Source organism: Pistacia vera, unplaced genomic scaffold (assembly GCF_008641045.1).
Source record: "Pistacia vera cultivar Batoury unplaced genomic scaffold, PisVer_v2 Contig11, whole genome shotgun sequence".
Lineage (NCBI taxonomy): Eukaryota > Viridiplantae > Streptophyta > Magnoliopsida > Sapindales > Anacardiaceae > Pistacia > Pistacia vera.
Window position 1 is genome coordinate 1824936 of NW_022195137.1, and position 26125 is coordinate 1851060.

At 35.2% G+C, this 26125-nt stretch overlaps 3 protein-coding genes across 3 annotated transcripts; 2 read left to right on the forward strand and 1 right to left on the reverse strand.

The window, feature by feature from the left end:
• Nucleotides 1-421: 421 nt before the first annotated feature.
• Nucleotides 422-4312, forward strand: LOC116138732. Its single transcript, XM_031424420.1, has 4 exons — nucleotides 422-620; nucleotides 1500-1644; nucleotides 1729-3911; nucleotides 4013-4312. Exons 2-3 carry the CDS (start codon nucleotides 1550-1552, stop codon nucleotides 3668-3670), a joined length of 2037 nt encoding a protein of 678 aa, XP_031280280.1. The 5' UTR covers nucleotides 422-620; nucleotides 1500-1549; the 3' UTR covers nucleotides 3671-3911; nucleotides 4013-4312.
• A 487-nt stretch (nucleotides 4313-4799) lies between these two features.
• On the reverse strand, nucleotides 4800-11426 carry LOC116138554 (pentatricopeptide repeat-containing protein At5g39710-like). Its single transcript, XM_031424271.1, has 3 exons — nucleotides 11280-11426; nucleotides 10779-10791; nucleotides 4800-5818 (listed from the first exon to the last, which is right to left on the reverse strand). The coding sequence occupies exons 1-3, from the start codon at nucleotides 11424-11426 to the stop codon at nucleotides 4800-4802; spliced, it is 1179 nt and encodes a 392-aa protein (XP_031280131.1).
• A 9897-nt stretch (nucleotides 11427-21323) lies between these two features.
• Nucleotides 21324-21950, forward strand: LOC116138563 (TMV resistance protein N-like). Its single transcript, XM_031424283.1, has one exon. It carries the CDS (start codon nucleotides 21324-21326, stop codon nucleotides 21948-21950), a length of 627 nt encoding a protein of 208 aa, XP_031280143.1.
• The last annotated feature ends 4175 nt before the right edge of the window (nucleotides 21951-26125 follow it).

A 26125-nucleotide genomic window follows, 5' to 3' on the forward strand; every position in this document is an offset into this window, starting at 1 on the left:
AAAAAAATTGGTTATTTTATTAATTAAAAATCAAAATAGAAAATGTTGGTTACTTTAATTATTTAAAAAAAGAAATAGATTATTAATTAGCTATCAATTCCTCTTAAAATTGGATTCTATTCAAATTATGTGCCACTCTTCAAAATGAAGAATCCCTATTGATTTAGTTTTGTTTTATATTCTATAAAAGGGTGTGGCGGTAACATCCCCTTGAAAAGCAACTTGGATTGTTTTAATGTCATTTCTAACCACTAGTTAAAAGAGGTTATTTATATTACATGTCACCACCTTTTTAAAGGGATATTACTGTTCACTCCCTTTTATATTACATGTCACCGCCCTTTTACGGGGATATTACATGCCACACCCTTTTTAAGTCTTAACTCTTAACGCGTAAATTTCCTAATTCAATTCTTAAGCCTTAACGCCTCTTCTCTCTCCACCTTCAACACTTCCAACCGATACCATCTCTGATTTCTCTCCATTGCAATACATCATCTCTCCTCCCTTCGATTGGACCCTTCCTCATTCTCCGTCGCCACCGGCCGCAGCCTGTTTGCAACAGTTGAAACAGAAGAAGATTTCTCTGATTAGAGTGAGAAATCCAAAGCAGAGAACAAGACACCCCTTTTGAGTTTAATAGCTTTCAGGAGAGTGAAATTCTTCACAATTTGATGATTTTGGGTGGTTTATTTCTTACGATTTTTGTTCCTGTGCTGGATATTTAGCTTTGGGTTTCTTGTTTTGTTTGGTTCCCAAGAAAAAAAATACAGGAATTGAAGAATTTTGTGGAACATGGGATTATTGAGATTTTATTGTTAATTTGTTATTTATGGATTGTTTTGTGTTCCTGTGCTGGATATTTAGCTTTGGATATTTAGAATGGACCCCTGAAGTGAAAATGCTTGTTAAGTAATAGATGTGCCAAACTTTATCCAAGCTTCTTTATTGAGTCTTGTGAATCAATGTTTCTTAAGTAGAGGTCATTTCTTAAACATATTTAATACTCCGGGTGTTGTTTTTCTTCATATGTTTTGAGATTTTAAAATTTTTAGCCTTTGAAACCTTAATTTTGTCCAGGATAGAAAGTTTAGTTGACTTTTAAGCAAAATGTTGGATTTGGTTGACTTAAGTTCCACGCATGAGCATGAAAAGTTCATTAGTTCAGGGTTTTTGTGCTATGAAATGAATTTTATCTGCAATTAATAATTCAAAAATAGTGTCAGAAATTTGTGGCTTAAACTTCTCCAAAGAGCTGTAAGACTTTGGCTTTTTCTTTGCTTGATTTTGTTAGGTCATGGTGGAGAACAAAATTATAGCGATTTGTCAGTTGGGTGGTGAGTTTGAGACTGAAAAGGATGGCACATTGTCATATAAGGGTGGCGATGCTCATGCCATCGATATTGATGACTAAATGAGGTTTAATGAGTTCAAGATGGAAGTAGCAGAAGTGTTTAGCTGTAATGTTAATACAATGTCTCTAAAGTACTTCCTCCCAGGTAACAGAAAAACTCTTATTACAATCTCCAACGACAAGGACTTAAAGAGGATGATAAAGTTTCATGGAGATTCTAACACTGCTGATGTTTATATCATGATGGAAGAAATTGTTGAGCCTGATGTCTCAAACATGCCCGCCAGTAGGTAGTTTTCTCAATGTCTAAGCTGACAATTTGTTTTCGTATTTTGGATTAGTTGTTCTAACTTTGGTTATTTGTGAGTGTACAGATCAAGCAGAAGAACTCTTTCGGAAGCAGTGCCTCCAGTTAATTCACCCCTTGATGTTGTGGAAGACATCGTGGATGATACTAATAATCCAGACATCCCACTTGGTGCATCACTTGAAGTTGTAGTTGATACCCACCATATTGATGTGAATGTTGATGATACACAGATCGAGCTCCCTGCCGAAATCTCGCCCATTCTTCCACATGTTAATTCCAATGATGAGAAGCATGCGAAAGCTGCCCATCAGTGGCAGAATATTATCACAGGTATTGGCCAAAGATTCAGCAGTGCTCATGAGTTTTGCGTACTATTGCGTAAATATGCTATTGCGCATCAGTTTGCTTTTAGGTATAAAAAGAATGAAAGACACCGCGTGTTTGTCAAATGCAAAGCCGAAGGTTGTCCTTGGATAATTCATGCATCAAAATTATCAACTAGTCAACTAATATGTATCAAGAAGATGAATCCAACACATACATGTGAAGGTACCGCTGTGACAAAGGGGCATCAGGCAACTAGGAGTTTTGTGGCGACTATTATTAAGGAGAAGTTGAAAATTTTCCCCAACTACAAGCCCAAGGATATTGTCAATTATATGAAAGAGGAATATGGAATCCAGCTTAATTACTTTCAGGCCTGGCGTGGGAGAGAAATAGCAAAGGAGCAGCTTCATGGCTCGTATAAAGAGGCATTTAATCAATTACCCTTTTTCTGTGAGAAGATAATGGAGACCTATCCGGGTAGTTTTGCCACCTTCACTACTAAGGGAGACTCAAGTTTCCATCGTCTGTTTGTCTCATTTCATGCCTCGTTGTATGGCTTTCAACAAGGTTGCCGACCTCTCCTTTTTCTTGGTAAAATACCATTAAAGTCAAGATATGATTGTAAATTGTTGACTGCGACAGCCGCAGATGGGAATGATGGAGTTTTTCCTGTTGCTTTTGCTCTAGTATGCTTTGAAACTGTTGATAACTGGCATTGGTTTTTATTGCAATTGAAAACTGCACTATCAGCAATACCTTGTCATATAACATTTGTAGCAAACAAAGAGATGGGTCTAAGGGAGTCTATTGCTGAGATATTTACTGATTCATATCATGCTTATTGCCCATACCACTTATCTAAAGGACTTATAAAATCCGTGCGGTGGGAATGTTCTAGTGAGGAGTGGCGTCTCTTGGCTAAAGATCTTTATGCTGCTGCTTATGCGCTGAGACCAGAAGGATTCCAGAAGAGCATTGAAAGCATCAAAGGCATTTCTGTGAAAGCATACAATTGGATCATAGAGATTGAGCCCCAGAATTGGGCAAATGCATTCTTTCAGGGTACAAGATGTAACCATATGACATCACACTTTGGAGAGCCGTTTTACAGCTGGTTTACTGATGCAGATGAATTACCAATAACACAGGTGGTTAATGTGATACGGGGTAAGATTATGGAGTTGCTTTATACAAGACAAGCAGATTCCAATCTGTGGATGTCACGAATAACACCATCCATGGAAGAAAAGCTGGAAAAGGAGAACCTAAAAGCCCGTAATCTACAAGTCATACTGTTAGCTGGGAGCACTTGGGAAGTTCGTGGTGACACTATTGAAGTGGTTGATATGGATCATTGGGGTTGTAGTTGCAAAGGGTGGCAGCTTCATGGTTTGCCATGCTGCCATGCTATTGCCGTCATTACCTGTATGGGACGGAGTGCATATGACTATTGTTCCAGATATTTCACAACGGGAATGTACAGACTAACATATTCAGAGACAATACATCCTGTTCCCAATCTGGACAGGCCTGTACAGGCAGATCCTTCCCAGGTTGCAGTGACTGTAACTCCTCCCACTTGTTATGCAGGCCGACCAACAGCAGGGGGTGACTGGTTGCTAGATGAAGTAAGGAAGGCTCTTGGACACAAAAAATCCACTTGCAAAGAATCCTTGTAATGTTCAAGATACTGTATGTAGGTCACCCATGTTTACCTTGCAGTAAATTTTTAAATGGGATGTGTACAGGGATTCAATTACATCTTGGCAAATGCATTTCTGAAATATCTATGGTCAATAGGTTAACCGTGAGTTTATGTCATCCCGTCTGCTGATCACCACTTCTCCAGGTAAGCTTGCATGCATACACACAACAATAATATTAGCACTCAACTTTCTCAGAAATTTCTTCCCGCTAAAGGTATTTCAGAGCTTACTACTTTTCTCTATTTCTTGTTTTGCTCTCACAACATCTGTCGTCGTAAGATTTCAACTGACGGAACTTCTGTGTTCTCGTGATAGGGATCAAAGGATCAGGGACATGACAATCTCTACGTCTAACAGCTTTTTTTCTGAAGGAAATGTAAGACATGTAAACCTGTAATTTAGTGTAAAAAAGAATGCATGTATTAGGGTACTGCTTGATATCTGTGAAAGGAAGATGAGTAATGTTAAGCTTCTGCATCGGAAGGGGATTGAAACTTTTCTTCAACATTTTATCCAATATATAAAAACAATCCTAAATCATGCGGTAAATTCATAAGGCTAAATATAGACAATAATGTAATGGACCATAGGATCGTTTTTTAGAAATTGACTTAAGTCGAAATAAATGCAGTGTTCCAGAAGGCTTATGATGTCGCACCATTTATGGAGATTTCGAAAAATAAGTTTCTTTTGGAATTTACAATGCAATGGCGTCATGTCACAGATTATAAGATGACTGGGAAAAGAACAACTAACCTGGCAGTGGCATGTATACAATCAAATGCCATTAAAGACTGATTTCTCATGCCATTAAAGACTGCGAAATTAGATCCCGAAGAAGCTTAGATCCGTCAAGGCGAGTTTTCCACCAGGGTAATTAAGAAACTTTCATTGTCAAGCATGGGAACTTGTCATGTATTTCCCAATCCCTCGGCGAGTATGTTGCTAACACTATCTTGCATGGAGTCTTCATATGCAAATGTTTCGCCATTTGTATCTTTTCTGACAAAAGACCCAACCAACAGTCCGTGAGTTGTAGCATCTGGTACCCAACCTTTTTCCAACATCAGATCCAATAACCGGGAAGCCTCACCTTTTACTTTTAGACCCTCTTTCCACATTTGTCCGTGAGTTGTAGCATAGCGTTGTACGGAGAAGTTATGTAACCACATTTGTCTTCCAAGAAATTCAGAGACTCGTCAATTTTTTCCATTACACAAAGTCCTACTACTATATCAACAAGCACATCAACAGCCGGTGTTATACCATTTCCTGTCATCTCTTCAAGAAGATTATTTGCATCATCTAATCTATGGTTCTCACACATGCATCTAATCAACTCCCTATAAGTCAACTCCTCCGGCAAAAGATTTGAAGCTCTCATCATCCTGAACAATCGGATTCCCTCCTCTAGTTTATTTTCCCAACAAAACAATGGTATTATACAGGTATAGAAACTCAACTCAGGCTCAAATCCAACATCAAACATCTCACCTAAAACGATAACCGAATCATCCACTCGATCGCTCAAAATAAGACCCTTTATTACTATCTCATAACTCCTACTATTACGACTACACCCTTTCTTGTTCATTCTCCTAAATTGATCCAAAGCAGACTCAATCCTACCAGTTTCAAACAAAACCTCCAACAAAAAGTTCAAAGTATCAACATTTGACACAACTCCTGCTTTCACCATCTTCTTATGAATAAACGCCACATCCTCAAAACCTCTCTTCTCCTTCACAATGGCGCACAACACTACATTAAATACATCAACTGAGGGCTTAAAACCACCCAAATTCATACTCACAAGAACCCTTATTGCCTCATTCACCCTACAACGTTTAACAAACAATTCAACTAATGAAATAAGAGCTTCTTTTGCATTTGGGCACTTATCTTCTACCATATTTTGACAAAACCCCTCCATTTGTTCAACATTTCCAGCCAAACCCAGCTTCAAAATTATCTTACAATAAGTGTCAGCAGTGTGTTGAAACCCTTTTTGGAGAGATACCCATTTGAATATCTTCACAGCAGAGTTGAAAGTCACGGTGGTATCCAAAACCCGGATAAGATTATCCGGGCATAGCTTATTCCTTAAAGATTGAATTTTTGCTTCAAAATCAGTAGTTGGAGTGTATTAGCACACGAAAGTGAAGATAAGAGCAGTTAAATTGACCCATCTGAGGATTTGTTGAAATTGTAAGATGAAAGCTTCATACCATTGAAGGAGTCATGATAAGTAAAGACAATTTGGTATCACTCAAAAAAAACCTAAAAAAATTGAAACTTGAAATAAGCAATACAAGGAAGCTTAATCAGACCAAAAGTGATTGAGATTCAATCCGGGAATTCGTATTTTGTCTCGCTCGGGAGTTTCAGGTAGATAGTAAACCACCACGATTGATTTGAGGTAAACTACTGCATTGGCTTTGATGGTTTTTTAATAACGGTTTTTTTAATTCCCACCGTGTCCTTTAGAGTTTTTTTACCAACATTAAGGAACTTTGTTTATAGCATTTTATAATTTTTAAATGTGATAAAATTTTCTTATTTTTTTCGTTATTCTGTGAACAACTGAAATGATTGGAAAATTGTAACTATATCTTTAAGAAAACATATAAAAATAAGATTTTAATAATTTTTTTTAAGATTATTTAAAATTATTTTATCTTTAATAGGTTGAGGAACCATTGATATGGTTAATTTTTTAGATATAATTAAGATAATTTTATAGTGAATAAGATATTTGTAAAATAAAATTTTAAAATACAAAAACATCCGATTTGGGTGTTTTATAAACTTTAAAAAATATACTACACTAGTTCTAGAAGGTTTTTGAGCCAAAAAAAAATAATGCATAAAAAATATAACTAATAATAGTTTTAAAACCTCTCAAGCAATCTAATTAAAAATCTGGCAAAGCAATAAAAAAAAACCCGGGCAGACCTTAAATGAGAAATCCTGCGTGAGTTTGTGATTTAGTTCTCGCGTTTTTAGTGTTGTGGTTAGATTTGGGTTACAACTAGGGAAATAGGACCATTGGGCTTTCCTGGGCACCAACCCTAGCCCAATAAAATTTTCATAGAGGCATTTAGTGAGAATCTAGAATATCAAGAGGTGTATTGGTTTTTTATTTTACCATATTCCTAATCCTATTCCTCAAAAATTATTTAGCACATTATTCCAAAATATATTATATTTTTTAATACTTTTAGATCCTTAAGTTTATAATTTATTAAACACCTCCAGAAAAAAGTTTAAAAATTGACAAAAACACCCCCATCCAGCCATTCTTGCTAGATTCAGACAACCACTATCGGTGATAGCTAGAATGTCAAACGGCTTACACCTCGACCGCAAAATGGTCGGTAATTCACCGACTGGCCTTTTCCGGCTAGATAGTGATAGATTTGGCCGAAAAAAGCAGATCTAGCCATCAGCGACGACTAAATAAATGGCCGTAGTTGACGGTTAACAACGGCCAATCTTGGCCATCATTGACAGAAAATGATAACCAACGATGAGATTTTACGGCCGTGATGGTACATCTGGCCATAGATTGGCCTTTTCGGCAGGTCTGTAGTGGATCTGGTCGAAAAAAGCCATATTAAGTGTTACACAGATCCGATCGGTCTGTATTGTAACGCAATTTTTCGACCAGATTCCGCCGGTGGTGGCTGGAATCTGGCACTGTGGGTAGTGTGAGGGTTTTGTCATTTTATAAAATTTTATATATTGGGGTGTTTAATTAAATTAGCAAACCTAGGGGATTTTTAGGAATTTTTAAATTTTACCTAATAATACTCCCCTATCCAACTATCCAATATTATTCCTAAAATCTTAGGCTTCGTTCGTTCACATAGTTTTCCCAAAAAAGTTGACTTTATTTCACTTATTTTGAGAATAGTTTTCTAAAATATTTAATCCTTTAATCCCCCTAAATTTGTTAATTTAACTAAACAACCCCAAAAAAGAATTGAAAGTTAACAAAAACACCCCAGTAACCCAAATTTACCAGATTCCGGCCACCACTGCCAGAAACTGGCCGAAATCTGGTGTTGGCATACTACAGGCTGTATCTAGCGATAGTGCACGGATCTAGCATTTTATGGCCAAATCCACATTGGATCGGTCGAAAACGGCCAGATCCATGGCCAAAGATCTGGCCGCAGTAGTCAACGACGGCCAAGATATGACATCGTTGACCATCAATGACAGCTGATTCTTTGGCTGTGTTGACGACCAAATACGGCCAGATCTGGCCGTCAATGGCTAGATCTAGCTGCAGATCTGGCCTTTCCGGCCAGATCCAAGGTGAATTTGGCCGAAAAAGTAATATCAGGATATATGGCAAGATCGAGCCGGTCATGTGTCTATAACAACTCCGGCCACCCTCGGCGGTGGTGGCGGGCTGTTGTATTTATGAGTGGATTGGGGGTGTTTTTGTTAACTTTGAATATTTTATTATAGGGGTTTAGTAAATAAATAAATATAGGGGTGTTTATGTTAATTTTTAAAATTCTACATCGTAATACCACCCAATTTAACTTTTTTCAAAAGATTTTCTAAAAACTACCAATAATAAACCAAACGAGCTTATCCAATAATAAACCAAACGCACCCAATGTTAATATCATAATGATTTTTAGTTATATTAATTAACATTAATAAGGTAACCTCGAAGTATTTTTTGACATTACTGGTAGCAAGGACACAAAATCGACATATAATTTTGCGTGTGTGACAAAATAAACAGTCGGTCGAGGTTTTCAACCCTATTCATGTTATTTCAATCTTAATTTCCAAATTTAAGGAATGAACCGGTTCAATAATTTATCGAACAATAGTAAAGTACCATAAATTTCAGTATTTATGTAGAAACTCTTTGTCTTTGATAATATTATAGTAACTGATAGCAAATATGATGATACAAATTGCTCTTAACATATAAGAAATTCAAGCTTTTCAATTTCACATTGGTAATTTATAAGTGTAGAGTAAAAAACTATAGATAGATCAACACCAAATTTGCATTTTTCTCAAGCTCGAAAACCTAAAACTGAAGCAAATTAACAAACAGAGTCAAACACAATAATGAAAATAGTTTCCAATGGGGCAAAAATAAGAAACAAACACTTTATTATATTTATTCTCAAAGTTTGCATACAGAAGAGAAGAACTTTAAGGTTCATAGTCAAGGGACTAGTGGTTTCTCAAGGGCTGAAACCATAAAACTTTCAAAGAAATACAAAATACATTGACAACAGCTATGAGCTGCAGAGGGATGAATCACAAATCCGTTTATTCTGAGAATACCCGAAAGTAAGAAGAACAAAGACTCGATCGTTGATTCAACATATGTTCGCAGATGAACTTTACAGCATTTCGAATCTTCGCAGACTCATCTTGATATCTTCATAGTTTGATTTGTCATAGGAGAATGAGTAGCTCCACCAGAACATTTTCTATGGTTATCTAATTACTTTGGGTGTTTCTTCTAAAATTCTGTGATTTGTGTATGTTTCTCTGCAAAGTAAACAAAGCTCTGCCTCTTCTTGAAGATTCAACCACTGAAAAAACTAATTTCCACTCTTAATTAGGCCTTGCATTTAGAGTTCTTCGACGCCATGAACTAATGAGAGGTAGGAAAATTTTCTGCAGATATATGTTTCATCGAAACTTCGTCGCGAATCGGAAATCTAAACAATGACCATATGTGTAACAATCTTCATCACTAGTAAATCTACACAATGAGTCTTGGGATAGAGAGCCTTTTATACTGACCTTTTGCAACAAATCATCTATCTATTTACACTTAGTGTACCTTTCAAACTGTCAAGAGGCCCCTTTCCCTTACCACGGATAGATAAATTGAACCTTTGAACCAGGATAGCGTCTAATTCAGCGTTAAGCTCTGCAACAGCAATGTTAATCGGTTGCCAATGGTGTCATTGGTTTTAATGAATTTGTTCATGATTAAATATTGTGTGGAATCTTTAACATTGTTGGATTGAAAACATAATAAGATTTACTCATTGAGTTAACAACTCACCAATTGTCAGCACCATTTTTGCAGATTTCTGGCATAGCAAGATTGACTGAGTTTTTTCTGTGAAGCTTTACAATTGAGGGGAATGGTTGGAATAAGACAATTATATTATTATGTTGTCATTGATGGGCTTGAATTGAAGGTTTTAGCTAGACTACAGAATGTTCAGGTTTGAGCACTTAAAAACATTATTATGGAAGCTTTTGAACTCTTCTTTCAAGGATAAGTGGTTTGGAATAACAACTTTTGGAGGTCGATGTTTTATAAGTACGTTTTAATTATGGAGAATTTAAATTATAATTCTTAAGGTTAGTAACATTCAAGCCTCGCACTTGGCAGGTCTAAGGTGTTACATACTTCTCCATCATCAAAGTATTTAAGTTCTTTTAATTTTTTGAAAAACAAATTACATCCTAATAGAATAGCCATCATTTAATTTATCTAAATTCAGGAAACTATTTCATCCTAGTTCTACCATAGAGTTTAACTAATTTGATCTTTATCTCATTTTGAAAAATTCTCAACTATTAAATTTTCTCTTCCTCAAAAATTTGGTCTGTATATTAAATTTCTCAATTGAGATATTTTTATTGCGTATCATTTTTTCTTTAATTATTAGTTATCTTAATGAACACTCTATTGCAATATGTCTAACAAAATTAAAAAAATGAAACTTACGCTATAATATTTCTTACTAAAAATAATTTATTTTGGAAAATAAAAGTATTTTACTATAATGAGACATTTTAAGAAAATAAAAGCATTTCACCTTGTTTTCCATTTAGAGAGGACCTGGCATATGCATTCAAACGATAATAGAGATTTTTTGAATTTAATTTAATTATTTGGCTGTGGATGGAACTAGTACATATTAGTATGATGCATTGAAGGAAAAAGAGGAAAAATAGCCTACACTAATAAATCAACTTCATATGTTACTTAATCACGAGGCACTCAAGAAATAGGAAAAATGTGTTACCTTGACCTTCTAGTGAATGTGTGAAAAGAACAAAATAAACATACTTCCCGTAGCAACCTGTGAACACAATTAGATCAAGTTATGTACTAGTATAACAACATAAGTCTCATGAATTGCAAGCTGCTAGTAAATAAAAATCATGAAATGAATATTTAATTGCAAATTATACTTCTATATACAATGAACATATTCTTAAGTAGGCTAAAGTATTGTGTATTAAAGAAAAGACAAGGCACAAAAGATTACAGAATACAACAAAGGAAAAGAGGAACATGTTGAGAAGGAAAGGTCAATGGCATTCATTGACAAATATATTTTAAATTGTATATTATTAATTGCCTTTCATACTTAGACTACCTAGAATAGATTAGCATGATTGTAGGACACATTTGTTTTGTTGTCTTTTATATTTAGAATACCTAGAATAGACTAGCATGATTGTAGGAAAACTTTTGTATAAAGCTAAGCCTCCTTATTCAAAAAAATACATTCAAAAGGCATATATTTTCTCTATCTTTTCATGGTATCAGAGCAGGGCACGATACCCTAGCTCTGCGCATTTGTTCTTTCTTTTGCCTTCTTTTATCACTGTTTTCTGCATCTGCTCCCTTTTTTGCTTCCTTATCGCTGTTTCTCTTATCATGACTGAACAGCAACCTTCGAATGGAGGCAAGCTGATACTGCCAATCCATATTTTCTTCCCATTCGGAGCATCAAACAGTCTAATCAAGGACACACTCATTTCAAGCGCAAACATAGCCATCAATCTCAGGCAACAATGTCAAAGAAAGTCCAATAATGCAGGAGTGCCATCAGTGACAAAGGGCTCTCTGATTTGCAAATCCAGCAAATCTATCTATCATGCAGGGTAAGGAACAACACAATCTGCCAATCCTAAAGCTATGCTGCTTCCTCAGGTTTGTTACAAAAATTGTTACGCCTCCATCAATTAATTATCGACAGTGGTGCCAGATCACATTACTTCATCTCCAACTTTGCTTGTCAACGGCAGTAAGAATACTTTTTGCCACCAGTTGCTATGCCAAGTGGAGACAAAACTCCGATTACATCCATTGGGAATTACCTTTGAATTCTGCTGTTACTTTAAAAATGTGCTTGGTGTGCATCTTTTAAGGTAGATTTAATGCTGTGAGTCGAGTTACCAGAGATCTAAATTGTTTAGTAACTTTTTTCCTCATTGGTGTATTTTGCAGGACTTGACGATGAGGACGATGATGTTGGTTTGGTGAACAACGAGACGGACTTTATCACTTGGTTGCTTTAGCATCAGAGAGTCAAAACACTCAAACTCCATCTGAGCAGCACTTCTTTCCGTTCAACCAGTTCTCAGGTCACCCTCACCTCTTTATGGCATCGCCGATTGGGGCATTGTCTTCCTCTAGATTAATTTTATGGCAAAACATTAGTTAAATTTCCCTTTTCAGTCTAATAATGCTTGTGATGTTTGTGCATGCAAAACAAAGTCAACTTCGTGTCTCTGTTAGTTCAATTTCGTCTATTAGACCTTTTGAATTAATTCATTGTGGACATTTGGGGTCCCTATAAAATTGCTCTCTTTCTGGTGCAAATATTTTTTGACTATTGTGGATGATTATTCTAGTTCACATGGGTTTTTTTATAGCATCACAGAAGTGAAACACAAATTTACTTACCCATTTTTTCTCATTTGTCCAAACACAATTCCATGTTCTTATAGCCAACATTCGGGTTGATAATGGTGGAGAATTACTACTATGAGGGAATTTTTTAAACAAAAAGGGACCACTTACCAACATTTTGTGTCTAACTCCTCAACAAAATGGGGTTGTAGAGCGCAAGCATCGCCATATACTTGAGTCTGCTAGAGCTTTTCGTTTTCAAGCCCACTTCCTTTACATTGTGGCAGAAGTGTTTCTACTGCTGTTCATATAATCAACGTTTGCCACCACACTCTTTCTCGCCAAACACCTTTGAACGACTTTATGGTAGACTTTCTTATTCACATATTCGAGTTTTTGGGTGCCTTGCTATGCTACAATGTTCACGTTCCCCATAAATTTGCTCCTCGAGCCAAACGATGTATTTTTCTTGGCTATCAAACGGTCAGAAAGCTTACAAGCTTTATGACCTTGCCACCCACAAAATATTCACTAGCCGTGATGTTGTTTTTCATGAAACTATTTTTCCTTATGAGTCCATTCCATCCACTTCCTCAAATTCAGCCCAGTGATCCTTTGTACCTGATTCTCCCCACCAGTCCAACACCCTCACATGGAGCCAATTTCTCTTGCCCCACAACCCTCACCGCCAAATGCACCTGCTAGTCCTCCTCCCGAACCTATTTTAGGCCGCTTCAAAGACGCCTCACCTCCCATGGTTTACGTGATTATGTCTGCAACCAAGTAACGTCTCCCAACCATTTTCCATCTTTGTCATCAAGTCCACAAAAAGGTACGCGTATCCCATTTGCCGTTTTGTCTTATCATCGTTACTCACCAAACATTGCTCTTTTATTGCTGCTGTCAGTCAGATATTGAGTCTACATCTTATACAGAAGCAGTTCTCATTCACATTGGCAAGAAGCAATGCAATCTGATTGGCTGCTTAGAAGCTAATCACACTTGGTCTTCACTTTCTCTCTCTGGTAAGAAGCCTATTGGTTGTCGTTGGGTGTTTATAAATCAACGACACTCGGATGGTACTATTGAGCGTTTCAAAGCTCGTTTGGTTGCAAGGTTACACACAGTGGAAGGTATAGATTACCATGACACTTTTTCCCCACTGCTAAAATGATTACTGTCCGTTGTCTATTGGCTTTAGCAGCTGCCCAGAATTGGTCTCTTCACCAATTGATGTCAACAACGCTTTTCTTCATGGCGATCTCCATGAAGAAATTTATATGTCTCCACCTCCGGTCTTTGGTGACAGGGGCAGAATCTAGTGTGTCGCCTTCCCAAGGTTTATATGGCTTAAAGCAAGCTCCCGACAATGGTTGCCAAGTTCTCTATAGCTATCCAAGCTACTGTTGTTCATCCAAAGCAGATTACTCATTATCACATGTCAGAAAGGCAAAAGTTTTACCGCTTTGTTGATATTGTTGACGACATTCTTATTACGGGTAATGATGTCAATGCCATACTAGCTCTCAAGCAATTTCTACATAGTCATTTTCGGATTAAGGATTTGGGTGATTTGAAAAATTTTTGGGCATCGAAGTTTCGGTAGAAGAAAGGTATTTCATCTCGCAACGAAAATATACTTTGGAAATTTTAAAAGATGGAGGATTTTTGGGTGCTAAACCTGTGAACTTTCCCATGGAACAAAACTAAAGCTTTCGGATCAGGTAAATTGCTTAAGATCCGTCCAGTATAGGCGACTGTTGGACGCCTAATTATTTGACTATTACCCGGCGGATATCACCTATTCGGTCCATGTGTTAAGTAGATTCATGCATGCACCACGGAGACCACACATGGAAGCTGCCTGCGTGTATTGCGTTATTTGAAAAGCAGTCCAGGGCAAGGCTTATTTCCCTTCTCAAAAGATTTATTTTTGCGAGCTTTTTGATTGCGATTAGGCTGGTTGCCCAATACTCGTAGATCCACTACGGGTTATTGTTTTTTCTAGGATCTTCTCTTATTTCCTGGCGGACAAAGAGGCAGAAAACCGTATCTCTTTCCTCAGCAGAAGCCGAATATAGAGCCATGACAGGTACTTGTTGTGAATTATCTGGCTACGTTCATTATTGAAAGATTTGAGAATATTGCATCCGAAGCCAGCATTGTTATTGTGATACACAGCCGCCTTACATATAGCTGCCAATCCCGTTTTCCATGAAAGAACCCCCCCCTAGCCATCCCCCCCCCCCCCCACCCCCCCCCCCACCCACCAGACCCCCCCCATAGACCACCTAGACCCAGACCCCCCCCCCCCCCCCCCCACTCCACCCCCCCCCTCCAGACCCCACCCCAACTCCCCCCCCCCCCCCCCCCCCCCCTCAACCCCCCCCCCCCCCCCCCCCAGACCCCCCCCCCCCCCCCCCATACCACCCCAGCCCCCCCCCCGCCCCCCCCCCCCCACATCCCCCCCCCCACCCCCCCCCCCCCCACCCCCCCCCCCCCCCCACCCCCCCCCCCCCCACCACCCCCCCCCCCCCCCCCCCCCCCCCACCTCCCCCCCCGCACCAGACCCTCAGACAGATAGAGATGGATTGCATTTATTCGTGACAAAATACAAGTAGGGTTCAGTGGAACCCAAATGTCCAACAAATCAACTTGCAGATGTGTCACCAAGCCATTGGGAAAGGAGCTGTCTCAAACCTATATCCGCAAGTTGGGAGTCTTGACATCATCTCCAACGTGAGGGGGAGTGTTGAAGAAGCAGGTCAATGCAATTCATTGACAAATAATATTAGATTAATGTATATTTATTTAATTGTCTTTCATATAGACTAACCTAGAATAGATTAGCATGATTGTAGGACACATTTGTTTTGTTGTCTTTTATATTTAGACTACCTAGAATAGACTAGCATAATTGTAGGAAAACTTTTGTATAAAGCTACGCCTCCTTATTCAAAAAAATACAATTCAAAAGGCATATATTTTTCTCATCTTTTCATAACAAGCAACCTAGGCCAAGAGATTGTCATTATGTGTGCATAAGCAATCAGGACACTTTAGATGGGCGTAAGTGTTGATCTGCATATAATTTTGTACTTATCAATATGTAACTTATTTAAAATATTTTTTTTAATAAATTAAAAATTTAAGATCGGTTTTTTAAAATGTTTGTATTGATTTTTGTGATCTTCTTTCCTTTTAGTCCCCAAGAATTTTTTTTTTTTTTTCAACAAATCAAATTAACCGTTTCTTTCAAAATGATAATATTTCATTAAGTAAGAAATTTATTCCCATGTTCATGAATGGAGGAAGAACCCTATATTTTTTCTGTTTGGATAATTTTTTAGTAACAATAACAAGAATTATTTTTCCTCTCTCCTTTGATTTACTTATCCCAACTAGTTAATGTTTTTTTTTTTTCTTATTTAGTGGGTCAGAATTTGAAATTACAGAGGCAATTTCACACGCTATATTGGAAAGACTAAATAAATTGTCTCCAAGTGATTATGATGAAGGCCTGGTTGGAGCAGAATTTTCAATAAACAAAATAGAGTCTTTGTTGCACAAGGGATCAAATGGTGTTTCCAAAATAGGAATTTGAGGCATAGGAGGTATAGGCAAAACAACTATTGCTCATGCTATTTCAAAAAAAGATCCTATTTTGCTGAAAACATTAGGGAAGAGTCAGAGAAAAACACTAATTTAACTCACTTGCGAAATAAACTTCCACATTATTACATGATACAAATCCTAATACAGGAGTCACCTATAGAAGAGAACGACTTGAAGCACTAAATGTTCTCATTGTTTTTGATGGTGTGACGTCTTTCATCCAAATATAAAATTTGATTGGAAACCTTCACCTGAGCCTAGAAAGTCAAATTATCATAACAACAAGGGATAAACATGTATTGAGCATTTGTGGAGTAGATGGTGCTTATATATACAAGGTTGAGGAATTAAGAGAGAAGAAAGCTCATCACCTTTTTAATCAATACGCATTTAGACAATACTCTCCTGTTGCAGATTATAGGAGCAACCAAAGAAAGCAGTGGCATATATATACCGAAGGTCTTCCATAGGCTCTTAAAGTGTTGGGTTGCCATTTGTCTTCTAGGGTAAAATAGTTTTGGGAAAGTGTAATAAATGACTTAGAAAACAATCCTCTTGAAGATATTCAAAAGGTATCAAAAGTTAATTATGATGGACTAGGAGAAGAGGTTATTTTTAGATATTGCATGTTTCTTAGAAGGAGAGCAAAATGATTCGGTAAACTTCTCTACAATGTGTTAGGATCCCACATAGGGATCTCACACCCACCAAGTGTGGCACTTAAGCCTAAAGGTTCTCTCACCCATCAGACTGGTCTTTTGGGTTAGGCTCTTCCTTTAGCTTGAGTTCTAACATTGATGCTTTTCATTAAGAGTTAGCTGTGGAAAGGGCTATTTATAGGGTAGATTAAAGTGCAATGTGCATCAAATGACTAATAGTTGAGTGAAGCCACCCAAAGAGAAAAAAGGCTACCGTTAGGTCAATGTCGATAAAGTGAAGAGCCACCGTGGACATCGGCTCTTGAAGGGGGGGTGCAATGTTAGGATCTCATATTGGGATCTCACACTCATCAAGTGTGTACTTAAGCCTAAGGGTTCTTCCACCGATCAGGCCGGTCTTTTGGGTTGGGCTCTCCCTTGGACTTGAGTTCTAACACAATGACAAATCTTATTGATAAATGTCTCGTGCCAAACATTGCACATTAGAAATCTCAGGTTTTCTCAGTTATATATAAAATAAAAAATGTTCTTATAAAATCAATCTATTAAATTAAGTTTGTTAATTAAAAATTTCAAGACTCTGTCCTTGAATATATTCAAACTCGTTAACTTTTTACAGTTAGTTCAAAGCAAAATTATATTTTCAAAGCATAACTATTTCAGTTTGAAAATGTAAGTTCCTAAAACCTAGAATAACGTTTAGAACAAACATATAATATGACTTTTTCGATTCGAAATTTACTAAAAAATCGATTTCTTAATTGCTATAATACATGATGTCGTATGTCGAGCAGAATACAACCGAAACAATTTCCAATTTCAGTTTCCATTTTCGAGATCTCTGTAGTCTGTACTCTGTAGGGACCAAAGTGTTAAGTTTCAAAGTTTTTGGACCTGATGGGTTCAGCTAAAACTGTGCCCTTTGCACTTTTACTATTGTTTGTTCTCTCTTGCAAAAGACGTATTTGACTCTCTCTCAAGTTCTTAGTTTTTAGATTTTACATCCAGTTAATGAAAATTGTTTGTTCTATTTTTCTTTCAATTCTCTCGAATATTCCTAAGTTTCTTCACCGTAAAACAAATTAAGAAGACAATAATACTTATGAAATAGGGTTATTATCAACCAAAGATTATTTTTACAAAAAACTTATAGTTATAAGACACAAATATTGGAAACAATGATGAGAGGACACTTAACGATGTAAAACCGTTAACTTTAACTGAAATATTTTAAATGACTAAAATATCCATGTGTGAGTGATTTTATTGTTTCAAAGAAACTTTAAAAAATAGAAATAAAAATATATATATACATAATTGAAAGTTTTACAAAAAATAAATATATATAAAATATATATAATTATACCAATAAAAAGATAAAGTAATACATATTAAAAAAAATTAAAACTAAAATATGAAGTATACTTTCAAAAAAATATTTCCTTAGTTATCAATTTTTTTAATATTTTCTACTCATATGTCCTCGTTTATTTTTATTTTTATTTTGACACATGTCATTTTCTTATTGATATGTTTTTTTTCAAATTATTTTGGTTTAAAAACTTATTTTTTATAAAACTATATTACATAAAATTGCCTTAATACCCTCAAAAAGTTGAAATTAAGGGTTTTAAACCGTTATGTTTACTCTCAGTGTCTTTCCTAATATAAGTGTATGTCCTAATAACTATAAGTTTCTGATAAAAAGTTTTTTCTAATTGATAATAACCCCACGAAATATTAGTTTTTATGTATTGGTGGTATTCCTTTATAGCCAACGATCTCATAAGAATTAATATTCTTTTTATAATACAAATTTTTAAAGAAGCTGATTCTATAAAATGTCCTAAAGATAAAAGTGGTGATTCAGGCGATATTTTATAAACAAACGAAACAACCACTCTCCTGTGTTCAAACACACTTTCAGCTTGTAACAACTCCTTTTTTTTTTTTTTTTTTTTCAAGTAATATTATATATACAAATTAATTATAGAAACTATTTTATACAAACAGATGTAACAATCCAGTATGTTTGACATACAATTTACTCTTACTTATTTAAAAATTTGCTAATCTAAAATCATTCAATCACGTTGAAATTTATATATTTTATTAGAAATAAACAAAGTATTGTTAGTGTAAAAAGCATAAGGGAAAAAGCGGACCAGCAGTCCAACAATAATAACTCAATACAAGTAAGGAAATGCAGTTTTATCACTACATAAAAGAACATACTGCGATAACAGTCCAGCAGTACAAGCATCAACAAAACTCCAAACAGAAAAATATGCTTCATAAGAATTACATATTTTACTGTAACAAACAAGAATCAAACCTAAAGCCTTGTTAATGAAATATTTGTCAACATAGACACAAACAGTGGTACAAATTACAAAGTTAATCACGTTTCTCCACCAGCAAAGTCTCATTTATCATACCGCAGGTTCAGAGGCTCATCAAATTTTAGTTCTAAAGAAGAAGGTATCACAAAATCTGACTGGAAGTAGAAATAACTTAATTTATCACAAAAAGTAGGGAAAAAGATGACAACTCGCAGTTGAAACTTCCAAAATGTATTGCCACTTTAAAAAATAGATTTCCATTCTCAAGAAGTTTGAATCCTATCACACAATTTGGTGGGAACATTTGATGATGCATAAAAAAGGAACCATGTGTTATAAAACACCATTACGAATGTAAGAATATTGATATCCATTCTGAACAGCAAGGCCTACAAACATCTCTACCACACAAATGAAACTAATGAGCCATTTTGTCATTAGTAATTGCTTATTGGAATAATTCAGCCAGTCAAAAGTCATAGATCCGCCAAGCTGAACTTTTTATTTTTATCAGAAAATTATTTTTAGGAAAATAACTAAAAGTACCACAAGTGAGAATTCTTATGATCACTATGTTTTAATCCATAAATCAATGCATATAGTAATTCAAAATCCAATTTCCCTTACACCAGGGGGAGGCAGCTCTTAATCAAAAGAGGATTATCATCAAGCTTGAAATTAACATTAGAACAGTTATCCACAGATTAAAGACGAAAACACAAAAAACACATCACCTTCTGAAGAAAAAATACTAGCAGGGTTAGTTGATACCATAAAGGGTTCTGATATCCTCGTCGACTGATGAGAAATTTCCATATTTTTAACTGGTATGGGTACAGGGTCAGTCCTAGATTTACGAGGAGATGGAGTGACTGTTGTAGATGAATTTTGGGAATTCTTGTCTTGCCCAGAAAACTGTTCATCAATTTCTATCTCAAACATCATAAACTTCAAGGAGAGGAACTATATATATATATATGAAATTTCCTAGATTTACGAGAAGATTGAGTCACTATTGTAGATGAATGTTGGGAATTCTTGTCATCAAGTTCTATGTCAAACATCATAAACTTCAAGGAGGGGAACTATATATATGATGAAATTTCAAGTTTGGCTAATTATAGGTATACACCACTTTTATAACAAAAACAATGATAAAATAATAATAATAATAATAATAATAATGCAATTTCAATAACAATTACATTCTAACACTGTTTTGAAAAATAGGCAAAAACCACTTTTTGAAATGTTGAAAATCATTACAAAACTCTCTAAATTTTGAAAATTATAATAAACCTCCCTTAAAATTTTGAAAATGATCAAAAAACCTGCAAAAAAAAAAAGAAAGCCCTCCTAGAAATTCATATATCTATCATAAATCTTCCTTAAAGATGCTTCTGCAAATTTTCAATCCGAACAATCATGTTGCAGATATAATTACATAAACTTCAGGGAATTAAATTAAAGAACAAAATCCCATTGCCGTCGCTTTAACACTTACTTAAAGATAGTAAAATCCCAACTAATGTTGACTCATTATCCCTAACTAATATCTTAAAAATCATAATCCTCCCCTAAAATTCACCAAAAACTCCATTAAAATTCAAAGACCTATTATAAATCTCCCTATTCGCCCAAAAAACTCTTAGAAATTCATAATTTCATCATAAATCAGGGAGCAGAAGTCTTTCCAATATAGCGCGTGAAATTGCCTCTGTAAGTTCAAATTCTGACCTACTAAATAGAAAAAAATAAAACATTAATTAGTTAGGATAAGTAAATCAAAGGAGAGAGGAAAAAATAATTCTTGTTAATGTTACCAAAAAATGATCCAAACAGAAAAAATATAGGGTTCTTCCTCCATTCATGAACATGGGAATAAATCTCTTCACTTAATGAAATATTATCATTTTGAAAGAAATCGTTAATATGATTTGTTGAAAAAAAAAAAGAAATAGATTTTTTTTTCTTTTTAATTTAAGGAGAAGAGAAAAGATCTGCTTTTGAGTTTAGAGGTGTTTGGTGTAGATCTTATCAAAATACATTGTTTTTTTTAATATTCAAAATTCTTTACAAAATCCAATCTTATTCTATTCAACTCAAAAATTAACAAAAACACATCATCTGAAGATCTCACGATGGCCATATCTTGGTCATCGTTGACGACGATATCTTGACTGTCGTTTAAATGTAATTATATAATTTAAATTATCGGAGTTATGACATTAGAAATTATGATTAATTTAAGTATGACAAGCTTAATTAAATTCAAAATGAGATTGTTTTTTTTTTTTTTTTTTTTTCAAAAAATCATATTAAAAATTTCTTTCAAAATGATAATATTTCATTAAATGAAGAAATCTATTCCAAGACTAAATAAGTTGTCTCCAAGTGATTATGACGAAGGCATGGTTGGAGCAGAATTTTCAATAAACAAAATAGACTCTTTGTTGCACAAGGGATCAAATGGTGTTTCCAAAATAGGAATTTGGGGCATAGGAGGTATAAGCAAAACAACTATTGCTCATACTGTATTCAAAAAGATCTCGAACCAGTTTGAAAGATCCTATTTTGTTGAAAATGTTAGGGAAGAGTCGGAGAAAAACACTAATTTAACTCATTTGCGAAATGAACTTCTTTCCAAATTATTACATGATACATGTCCCAATATAGGAGTCACCTGTAAAGCACTAAATGTTCTTATTGTTTTTTATCATGTGACATCTTTAATCCAAATAGAAAATTTGATTGGAAACCTTGACTTGAGCTTGGAAAGTCAAATTATCATAACAACAAGGGATAAACATGTGTTGAGCATTTGTGGAGTAGATGATGCTTATATGGACAAGGTTGATGAATTAAGAGAGAAGAAAGCTCATCAACTTTTTAATCAGTACACCTTTAGACAATACTCTCCTATTGCAGATTATATGGAGCTATCAAAGAAAGCAGTGGCATATACCAAAGGTCTTCCATAGGCTCTTAAAGTGTTGGGTTGCCATTTGTCTTCTAGGGGAATTTTTTTTTGGGAAAGTGTAATAAATGACTTAGAAAACAATCCTCTTGAATATATTCAAAAGGTACTAAAAGTTAGTTATGATGAACTAAGAGAATAAGTTATTTTTAGATATTACATGCTTCTTAGAAGGGGTGCCGAAAGATTCGGTAAACATCTCTACAATGACAATTCTTATTGATAAATGTCCCATGTCTGTGACATACAATAATAAAACAATAATGTATGATTTGCTTCAAGAAATAGGTAGGAAAATTGCTCAGGGTGACACTTGTGAAGAGATTCGATTATGGCGTACGTCACAAATACATCAAAAAGAAATATAGCATAGTGACGTTCTATCTTCATTACATATATACATAATCTTACTTTTCAAGCACAATTATTATGATTATTATTGTATTAATATTATTGGGTGCATTTGGTTTATTATTTTGATAGGATTTTTGAAATAATACTAGATAGTTGAGTAGGGTTATGATTACGAGAATAGGATTTAAAAAATATGTGTTTGGTAGAATATTTTTACTTTGATATTTGTGTTAAATATTTGATTGATATATTTTTTTATAAATGATTTATTAATATAATATTTTGATGGATTTTGTTAAAATAATGCATTATTATATATATAACTTATCAATTTGGGACAAATCTGTGGTATGGGGTGGTTCACGGTGGTGGGTGGTTGATGATGAATGTGTGATAGATCTGGTGGTGTGGGGTGGTTCACGGTGGTGGGTGGTTGACAATGAATGTGTGACAGATCTGGTGGTGGGTGGTTCACGGTGGATATTAGTGTGGGACAAATTTGGTGGTGGGTGGTTCACAGTGAATAGTAGTATGGAACAGATTCGCTGTTGTGGGTGGTTCACGGTGGATATTAGTATGGGACAGATGTGGTGCTGTTGGTGGTTCACGGTGGATATTACTGTGGGACAGATCTGGTGGTCGGTGGTTCACGGTGAAGATTAGTGTGGGACAGATCTGGCGGTGGGTGGTTCACGGTGAAGATTGTTTGGGTGGTGCAGGTGGAGAAGAAGTTGGATGCGTTATGTTTGGTATTTGCAGGTGGAGAAGAAGTTGGATGGACGAAGAACAAGTTTGTAAACGTGGTGAAGCACTGATGTAGTGAAGAAGACAGAGAAAATGAAATAAAAATGAGAAAGACAAAAAAAAGCTACAGAGAAGGTCTAACGGTCAAAAACATGTCAGGATCCTTTTTTCAGAGTTGAATTGTGTGAATAATAAGCCAAACACTATTCAAATAACCGGTTTGAGAATATGAAAATAAATAATATGCCAAACGCACCTAATAATTATATTTATTATATTTTCAGATACCAATTAGTATTGCATGTTTGAAATCCATAAATAATTATCTGTTTTAATCATCTCAATGTTTTTATTCATTATTAGAGTACTGTATTTGTTTGTAAATTATTTATAATTTATTTTTTTAAAGAATATAAATTGTTTATAAAAAAATAATTTTATTCTTTGACTGAAAACATATGAAGCTTAAATTAATTTAATAAGCTTTTTTATCATTTGACTATTATTAGGAGCTTGAAGCAATTCGAAGCATAAGCTTGGATATATCTAAAATGGGCAATGCAAAGTTAGATTGTCGTGTTTTGTCAAAGATGCCTAACCTCAGATTCTTCTGAGTATACAACTCACAAGATAATCATGAAAATAAGTTGAAAGGTTTTCAACACCGTCAATCCTTCTCCAATGTCCTAAAATTCTTCAGCTTCTTCAGAGTATACAAATCACAAGATGATCATGAAAATAAGTTGATAGGTTTTCAACACTGTAAGTCCTTTTCCAATGGCCTAGAATTCTTCAGCTGGAGTGGATACCCATTTAAGTCAGTGCCAAAACATTTTCCTTCAAAGAGTCTTGTCAGACTTAATATGACATTCAACAAAGTTAAACATTGGAATGGTGTTCAGGTTTGTATTTTAGTATTTATACAATGGTTTTTTGTCGAAAGTTATAAATATACGAGACACTAATTTGAGATAGTCATTTGTTTGCTTTCTTGTAGGATCTTGAAAATTTGAAATATGTTAATATCAGTCACTCTGAACACATGAAAGAGATTCCAAATCTCTCAAAAGCCTCAAATCTTGAGGAATTGATTCCAAGGGATTGTAAAAGTTTGTTGAAGATCACTCCCTCATCTATTCAAAATCTCAATAAGCTTGTCAACTTGGATCTAAGCAGTTGCTCAAGGCTTATTAGTCTACCAGATGGCATTCAGTCAAAATCTATTAGACTCCATGGTTGCTGTAATCTCAAGATAGCTCCAAAGATCTCATGCATGGTGAAAAAATTATATTTAATTAGGGGCAACTGCAATAAAAGAATCACCCTTCATCGAACATCCATCTGAACTAGTTTACTTGAATCTTGAAGAATGTTCATAGCTTGAGAGTCTCTCGAGCTGCATCTCTAAGTTGAAACTTCTCAAAAGGCTTAATCTTCGGAAATGCTCCGAATTGGAAAGATTACCCTATGACATCGGAGATTTAGAAGCTTTGGAGGATATCGAAACTTGTGGTACAGTCTTACCATTATCCATCTTATACTTGCCAAAACTTGGTTGAAAGGTCATGTCCCATTGGCTGCGCTGCCGCGTGTGAGTTCTGACAGGCTGGGTGAGTAGAAAAGGTTTTCACCTTTTGGGCGACTGTTCACCTTCGTGTTCTCTTCATTTTCTTTTTCTCTCTTGCTCGAAGTTTTTCTCCGTTGCAACGGTGCCGTTTTCGCCGATTTTCTCAGTAAATCATGGTAAAAAACTTTGTTTCTTTACAAACTCTGCTTCTTTTCCTTGTTTGTGTGTTCTTCGCATCTTTAGAGCAATTTTTGGTTCTTTCGCTCCCTTTGGGTTTTTCTTGAAGTTTCTGGAGCTTCTTCCGAATTTTTCTGGGTTTGGTTTGATTCTGGGGTAAAGAGTAGGTTATAGGGGTGATCTTGGTTGGACTGTGGAGATTTTGAGTGGTATTTAGAGAGAAGTTTTCTTTCAAGACGAAAGGAAGGCCGAAGCGAGTTTGGAAATTTTGGGAGTATTGGGTTTTTTTTGGAAGAAAGAAGAAAGGACTGTTATCCAATCAACTTTGAAACTTAATTCGATTCAAATAAGATTTCTTCTATTTAAAATGACAAAAAAAAAAAAAAAAAAAGACTTGTTTTCTATTATCTTGCTCAATTTTTCTTAAAATATTTAAATTATTTTTTAACTCCCTATATTTATTAATTTAGCTAAACAGCCCCCATAATAAAAGTTTAAAAGTTAACTAAAGCACCCCAACCACCCAAGAGACAGCCAGTTGCCAACCACCACCATTGGACAGCAGCCTGCAGTCATCGAAACGGTGCATAGCCAGTTGGATCTAGCCGATTATGCGTTAATATTATCTTTTTCGGCCGGATCCAACCATTAATGACCAGATCTATCCAAATTTTGTTTGTCGTTGCCAGCCAAATTTTGGCCATCAACGATGGCCAAATCAACTTTGAATTTGGCCAGAAAATATCATATCGATACATGACCGACCAGATCCATCCGGTAATACGTAGTTTCAATGACTGCTGGCTTCGTCCAATGGTGGCTGACTATCTCTTAGGTGGTTGAGGTGTTTTAGTTAATTTTTAAGCTTTTAATTCTATTACCTAATTGCCCTTGTTATATTATGATAGTTATTTATTTAGACCTTATTATATATATATATATATATATATAAAATGTATCATATGTATAATCTCATGAGCAAAGCTCTGGAAATTTTCCAGAATGTGATGTAATTCTGATTCCAGGTTGAAATGGTTTGAACTTTGAACCCATCTTTGTTATATTCTTTTATCGAGTTTTTTTAAAACTTAGTTTAATCGAACAGAATAAAATAAAAAATTGAGATCAGATGTTTATTGTTTAAGAAACTTATTTGGGATAAAAAAAATATTGAAAATATTAGAAACACGTTTTTAAAGGAAGTGTTTAATGTTTTATTTTGACTAAAATTGTTTTTTTTTTTTTTTTTTAAAAAAAAAAAAACACCAATAGACTTTTCACAAACACACCTATCGATTGATTCATTCACCTCTCTCTCTCTCTCTCTCTCTCTCTCT